The sequence below is a fragment of the Lutjanus erythropterus genome, chromosome 16 (assembly GCF_056507025.1).
Source record: "Lutjanus erythropterus isolate fLutEry1 chromosome 16, fLutEry1.hap2, whole genome shotgun sequence".
In the NCBI taxonomy this organism is placed as follows: domain Eukaryota; kingdom Metazoa; phylum Chordata; class Actinopteri; order Lutjaniformes; family Lutjanidae; genus Lutjanus; species Lutjanus erythropterus.
Window position 1 is genome coordinate 38,356,954 of NC_139332.1, and position 7,500 is coordinate 38,364,453.

Here is a 7,500-nt window from a genome sequence, read left to right on the forward strand (position 1 = left end):
CAGCAACCTACGAGCCAATCAACTGATGACGAGAAGTCTTTTTTTTGTTTTTTCAAAGACTCACTGACAGACAGGTGACATCACTGTGACCGTACAGCCAATCAGGACACAGGAAGCTCCGGTCTGTTTTAATAACTCTGAGCTTTGTTTTAAATTATTGATCACTGATCGATCTCTAAAGTTAATCACTCAGGCATTAGAAGTTTTAAAGTCATTTAATGTTTGAACACGTCTCGTCAGACTGTCAAGTTTGATCCTGAGAATCTGATCAATTGTAATCGTCTCTGCTTCTTTCTGATCAATCAGAAAGTGAAAACACGATGAGAAAATCTGGAGGGACATCAGGACACATTTCAACAAAAATGACAAAATAATAAATATTAAAACTTTATTTATAAAACAGCGTTAAAACAGAAACCAAAGAAAAATAAAATTCAATGCAAAGCAAAAGACAAAAAACCCTGTAGAATAAAAAAGACGTCACATAATGTCGTCTTGTCAATACAAATATAATCATTTCTTAACTCATTAGCTACCGTGAGACAACAGCTAACATTAGCATTCAACCACTTCCTGGCTAACATGACCGTTTGATGATGTCACATGATAAAGTAAATCAGTTGTAAAACATGAACACACACTGGACACATTTAAACACAGTTTATACGTTTCTGCCACCAGGGGTCTCTCACAGTAACAAAACACACAGTTTGATGACATGAAGTCATGTGGGATCATGGGAGTTGTAGTCTTCAGACCTGATGCAACTCAAACAGAAATCATGTTCACAGACAAGGTCATGTTTTAAAGTTTTATTCACTTTATGTTAGTCATGTTCACGACTTCCTTCTTCACTGTCTGACGTATCTGATGTTTTTTCACTGAAGTTTTAACGGCTAGCTAAAACCAGTTAGCCAGAAACTTACCAACTTACTGTTAGCTTAAAAAAAAGACAGATTTCTCTGGTTTAAACATTTTGGATGATGTAAGAACACAACTCAACAACAGGTCACAATTTTTTTTTATACATTTCAATACAGAAATGTTGCTGGCTGTAATGAAGGTAATGTAGGCTAATGTTAGCGTTAGCTGTCCTGCTGTCTCCGGTTCTGTCGGGAACATTTTGTCACATTCTGCTTCTGCTCAGTGGAACACAGATTTCTGTTCATACAGTTTACAGCCGACACTCATCAGCAGCGACTGTTTGTGTGGCAGTAATGATGTCAGTAACGTTAGCTAGGAGGTGACTGAAAGCTAATGTTAGCTAACCTGTCAAATCTGTAGTTTTATGTTGAAATGTGTCCCGAAGTCTGATTTTTCTCATCATTGTGTTTTTAGTTTCTGATCAATCAGGAGTAGAGTTGGGCGATGTGTTCAAATCTTCCAAACGATCATCATCTGCCCGTCCATCGGCGATGTCTTCGTCCGGTCGCTCAACCCTCGTCAGGAGGCAGTGAAACAGAACGACTGGTCAGGTACTCGACATTTAAACACAGCAAGACGACATCACAGTGACATCAGAGGAAAATGACTGCCGTGTAGATTAATTTTTTAAAAATATATTTAAACAGTAATTCTGTAGTTTTTAATATCCAAACCAACGTGTCAGTGGCTTCCTGTCTGTAATTCTCAGTTCATTGGTTCTTTATGAAGATAAAAGGCCTCAGATATTCAGACCACGACGTCACTCAGTCACACAAACTGGACCTTGTTAAATCTGAAGTTTGACTCAGGAAGCTGCTGCAGCTGATCTGAGCTCAGAGATTAAACTTAAAGCAGATTTTTTTAAAAACAGAAACTGGTTCATGGTTGTTAAAATCTGATTGATTCATTTTATTTTGAAATTCACTGTTTTGTATTTGATCATTTGTGTTTTTTAGGATTTTTAAAGTTTTACTTTAATAAAAATGTCAAACATGTTTGATGGATTTATGATGATTCACTTCAGTTTAAACAACAATTAGACGAACCGACGATGTTTGGTTCTGTCTGATCTGAAGTTTGATAAAGTTCTTCTGAAGTTCTACCTGTGACACATCGAACTTTCAGTAACAGCTTTAAATTAGTTTACTGTCATCATGTGTTCGAGGTTAAAGGTGATATTCAACAGTCCACGACCACGACGAAGAAATTTAATCAACAGAGACAACAGACGTCTGAGCGCGTTCACGCCAAGAGTCGACGCATCACGCCCGGTGTCGACGCATCACACGCCCGGTGTCAACGCGTTCACGCCTGGAGTCAACGCATCACGCCCGGTGTCGACGCGTTCACGCCCGGTGTCGACGCGTTCACGCCCGGTGTCGACGCTTTCACGCCCGATGTCGACGCGTCACGCCCGGTGTCGACGCGTCACGCCCGGTGTCGACGCGTTCACGCCCGGTGTCGACGCGTCACGCCCGGTGTCGACGCGTTCACGCCCGGTGTCGACACGTAACGCCTGGTACTAATACATTGACACCTGGCGTTCACGTTAACACCTTGTGTTAGCGTGTTAGCGTGTTCATAACTGGTATTAGCATGTTAGCGTGTTCATACCTATCTTGCTAATATTAATGTCAAGTTTGAAAAAGTTGATGTCAGTTGTAAACACGTTCTTACCAGTAATACAGAACACGTTCTCATGTTCTCACCTCTGGTGTAAAACCAGGTGTGAATGCTGCTTTTGTGAGTCGGTCCTGTGGTGGACCAGTTACCTGTCCAGGTCACCGGGATCAGCTGATGGACGGACACCTCTGAGTTTCTCATCAGTTTATTTTTTCAGAAACAGAAAATCAGATTTACAATGAAACTTAAAATTAACACTAAAACCACCTCCACCTGGTGCTGCGTTCAAACACACTCAGACATCTGACTGTCGGCTGCTGAACCAAACATTTTAATTAACAAAATGAAGAAAAATTCAAATTCACATCTTCATCTGCAGTTCTGACCAATCAAAGAGGATCTGTTTGACTCAGGGAGGGGCCATCGCCAGCTGAGGCAAACATCTTTGCTATTGGCTGAGGCTATGACTCCACCCCTTCAAAGTTCACCAAAGCTGATCTCAAGCCCTGCGAGTGATGATGAGGATTCAAAACTGTCCAGGAGACTGAAGGAGGATTTTAAAGAGTTAAATCAAGACTGAACACTAACATCAATACTAACCAATCAGATTCAACTTCTGTCCTGAAGATGTAATCAATATTTCAAATCAAACGTTATCACAATTTTCTGTCCAAAGAAAACCAGTCATGTTTTCATCTTTGTGACAATGTTCCACTGTTCTCTGTTTAACACAAGTTCTTCAGTTTACTGGGAAACAAAATGAGATCCATGTTTCTGACTGGACAGTGATGATGTCATGAGACTCCATCAGACCCTGGTTCAGATCAGACGGTGACGTCATATCAGTCTGTTGTTTCTTATTTCTGATTGGTCTCTGATTCTGTTTTAATATTAATAATGGTCATTTAAGTCACATGATGTTGACCAATCAGAGCGATTCATTCCTCCTCCTGTTGGAGTTCAGGTCACGTCTGATGTTTTAGGATTATTCGCTCAGAGACACCAGATGGTTGTCCTTCTGTCTCCATGTTGTCGTCATCGTCTCTGAATCCTTTTTAAATAAAGTTCAGTAACAGTCCAGATCAGGATCAATTCCACCTGCTGTTAAAATACTGTCGACGTATAACAAACACTCAGTCCACGTCCGTCCACACGTCTCTGGTGTCCTAGATGGACTCAATTTGGCGGCGGACCTTCTCAGAGGCGAGGCGATCGAGCCAGCGCTGACGGATGACCACAAGGACGGCGAATAGAGCCGTCAGAGCCAACATGGCCGCCTCGAACTTCCAGAAGAGGTGTTCCTCCATTACTGCAGAGCGACAGCTGGAGAGAGGAGAAAAAAATCTAAAACACGAGACGTGATCGACTTTAACAGTCGAGGAAACAGGCTGTTCAGCCAACATCAAACATGTTATGGACCAAACTGATCGATTAGTGGCAAAACTATTGGCAGATTGATCACTAGCTGAAAATTAAGTCCAAACAGGTGAGGACAGGTGGAGTCTGTTTTCACCTGTTTGGACCCATTTTTAAAATTGGCAAGATGTCTCTGTCTGTGTGTCTCTGTCTGTGTGTCTCTGTCTGTCTGTGTGTCTCTGTCTGTCTGTGCGTCTCTGTCTGTCTGTCTGTCTGTGTGTCTCTGTCTGTGTCTCTGTCTGTCTGTGTCTCTGTCTGTCTGTGTGTCTCTGTCTGTGTCTCTGTCTGTCTGTGTCTCTGTCTGTCTGTGTGTCTCTGTCTGTGTGTCTCTGTCTGTGTCTCTGTCTGTGTCTCTGTCTGTCTGTGTCTCCGTCTGTCTGTGTGTCTCTGTCTGTGTCTCTGTCTGTCTGTGTCTCTGTCTGTCTGTGTGTCTCTGTCTGTGTCTCTGTCTGTGTCTCTGTCTGTCTGTGTCTCTGTCTGTCTGTGTGTCTCTGTCTGTGTCTCTGTCTGTGTCTCTGTCTGTCTGTGTGTCTCTGTCTGTGTCTCTGTCTGTCTGTGTCTCTGTCTGTCTGTGTGTCTCTGTCTGTGTGTCTCTGTCTGTGTCTCTGTCTGTGTCTCTGTCTGTCTGTGTCTCCGTCTGTCTGTGTGTCTCTGTCTGTCTGTGTCTCTGTCTGTCTGTGTCTCTGTCTGTCTGTGTGTCTCTGTCTGTCTGTCTGTGTCTCTGTCTGTCTGTGTGTCTCTGTCTGTCTGTGTGTCTCTGTCTGTCTGTGTGTCTCCGTCTGTCTGTCTGTGTGTCTCTGTCTGTCTGTCTGTGTGTCTCTGTCTGTCTGTGTGTCTGTCTGTCTGTCTGTGTCTCTGTCTGTCTGTGTGTCTCTGTCTGTCTGTGTGTCTCTGTCTGTGTGTCTCTGTCTGTCTGTGTGTCTCTGTCTGTGTGTCTCTGTCTGTGTGTCACTGTCTGTCTGTGTGTCTCTGTCTGTGTGTCTCTGTCTGTGTGTCTCTGTCTGTCTGTGTGTCTCTGTCTGTCTGTGTGTCTCTGTCTGTGTGTCTCTGTCTGTCTGTGTGTCTCTGTCTGTGTGTCTCTGTCTGTCTGTGTGTCTCTGTCTGTCTGTGTGTCTCTGTCTGTGTCTCTGTCTGTGTGTCTCTGTCTGTGTCTCCGTCTGACCTCTTGTGCTCATCTTTGTTGGACCTGGTGCAGTTGACTCTCTCCACGTATCCTGTCGGTCCACATGCCGACCACGACCTCTGAAACACAAAACACAGACATGTTGTCATGACAACCACCAGCTGCTTTTAAAACTGTCCAGATCTTGAAGGAACGGAGCCCGTATTCACAAACGTTCTGAGAGTTCTCTCTCCTCGGTGAGGAGGTGTGTCCGACCCTGATGACTCATTCTTTTAAAAGAATATTGATCCACAAACACAAAAAGACCGTCTTAGTGATGATGGACACAGAATGGACAGAGACATTTCATCTCTATTGAACAGGGACGCACCGATCGACCGGTTTTCAGTGTGACCAGTCCTGACCGGTGGACCCATCTTTTTTCTGTAATTATTTTAAATCTATGTAATTATTTAATATTGATCTTTATTATATATTGGGACTGTTCAGAGTTTGTATATTGTTATGAATGTTTAAAAGTAATAAATATATGCTAAAAAAATCTAGAACATGATATGAGGCTGATATAATAAATATAATAATAGACTAAAGGTTACGTGTTATTTATTATTGTATCATGTATTTTAGCAAATTGTCTGTTTCAATGGAAAACGTGAAACAGCAGATAAAAAAATTTAAAAATAAAAAGCTGACTTGATACGACTTATTGAAAAGCTTGTGATCCTGCTCTGAGCTCTGACTTTTTATTTATTGATCATATTTTCTGGTATAAAAAATGATTCTTGGTGTTTCTGACACAAACAATGGAATGAGATTTAACGGCGTGGCTGCGGCGCAGAAAGCTGCCGGCCTTCACTTCACAAACTAATCAATCACCTGTTAACGTCTGGAGAACAGTTCTCCTCTTTGTCTCTGACATTTTTAAACTCTTCAGTCTGTTCAAACTTTTCTCACATCAGGAGCAAAGATGATTAGAAAGTTAAGTTTAGAAAACGTCATAATTCTGAGAAAACTCTTAGATTTGTTCTCTGATCTATAAGTGAGTCTGACCGTCTGGAAGGCGTTACACTGCAGACACTCCGTGGTCACGACGAACTCCTCCAGCAGCCAGCAGGGGGGGCTGACAGGGTTCACTGCTGCAGGAACACAAGAAGAAGAAGAGGTCAGAGGTCAGAGGTCACACTCAACATCACACCGTCCGCTCCGTCTCATGAGTTCACGTTCCTACCTGCAGTTTTCTCATCACTCAGCAGAGCCGCTCCAAACACTCTGAAACACAGAACATAGAACCCCGTTAGAGAGAACACAGAACACAGAACCATCCTTCCTTTTATTAGACTCTGATTTCCAAACTTGTGTTTTTCTTTTGACCATATTTGACGTCTTGATGTTTATTCTGTATCTGTGTTTATATATATTATTATTATGTAAATAAATGGTTTTAAAAAGTTATTCAAAGTGTAAAAACAGAATAAAATGTTATGTTCTTGTTCTCCACATGTTTTCTGTCTTTTAAAAATTAGAACCAAACATCAAACAATAAGAAGAAGAAGAGTTTTCTTGGTGTCTGTTCTGTCTGTGATTAGAAGAATCAACACTGACATACTCAGCTGATCTGATGAATTTTATATTTTAGAAAACAGAACAGTCAGTGTTCTCTGACGACTGCATGTGACCTTTCTGTAAGAGAACAATCACACAGAACAGAGAAGAACCTCTAGAACCTGCTGAAAGACCAGCAGAGCCTGAGACTGACCTGAGAGACACGAGGCCCCAGAACAGGGCATGCAGGACGAGGACTCGGGGCCGACAGCAGGCCACGGGGATCCGACAGTCGCTCTCCATCAGACGAGTCCTCCAGCAGGACGACACGCCGGCCACCCTGGATCTGTCACACCTGGGACGGACCAGTTAACTGAACTGGTTCTGGTTAGAGTCTGGCTCCCTGCTGGTCTCTGTTCACATGCTGGTCTCAGTGATCTGAAGGTTTCAGGACTCCACACTGCTGAGAGCTGAAAGGTAATCGATCAATCAGTCTGATCAGGTCTGTTGAGGTTCTGGTTCTGATCACATTTAGATTTCAGGTCTGAAATGTTTCTGTGATTGAATCATGACGGAGCTAAAAGCTAAAAGCTAAAGCTAAAGCTAAAAGCTAAAGCTAAAGCTAAAGCTAAAGCTAGTGGTGTGACCTGACAGATTTAAACATGATCAATCAGCTGATCAATCAATGCTCTGTTACAGCCTTCAGTACTCAACATGCTGACTGTTAAGTGATTATTGATCCTCTGAAACCAGTCAGTTTATCAATCATCTGATGTTTCTACATTGATCACTGTCAGCCTGATCAAACGCTACACTTATTAATACATTTATTTCATAAAGATATTTGAACTGAACAAATATTTCTGTTCACT

General features: G+C 42.4%; 2 protein-coding genes across 2 annotated transcripts in view; one reads left to right on the forward strand and one right to left on the reverse strand.

Annotated features, from left to right (window-relative positions):
* Positions 1-241, forward strand: part of glmp (glycosylated lysosomal membrane protein) — a 4,257-nt gene extending 4,016 nt beyond the window's left edge. The window contains exon 7 of the mRNA XM_084739614.1: positions 1-241. This exon is cut by the window's left edge and continues 149 nt beyond it. Coding sequence (XP_084595740.1) covers positions 1-26 — 26 coding nt within the window. The 3' untranslated portion in view covers positions 27-241.
* A 3,113-nt stretch (positions 242-3,354) lies between these two features.
* jtb (jumping translocation breakpoint) overlaps positions 3,355-7,500 on the reverse strand; it is a 5,380-nt gene continuing 1,234 nt past the window's right edge. Inside the window, exons 2-6 of the mRNA XM_084739661.1 lie at positions 6,843-7,098; positions 6,315-6,355; positions 6,137-6,222; positions 5,126-5,205; positions 3,355-3,870 (exon numbers count right to left, since the gene is read on the reverse strand). Coding sequence (XP_084595787.1) covers positions 3,714-3,870; positions 5,126-5,205; positions 6,137-6,222; positions 6,315-6,355; positions 6,843-6,931 — 453 coding nt within the window. The 5' untranslated portion in view covers positions 6,932-7,098 and the 3' untranslated portion in view covers positions 3,355-3,713. The remainder of the gene's footprint in view (positions 3,871-5,125; positions 5,206-6,136; positions 6,223-6,314; positions 6,356-6,842; positions 7,099-7,500) is intronic.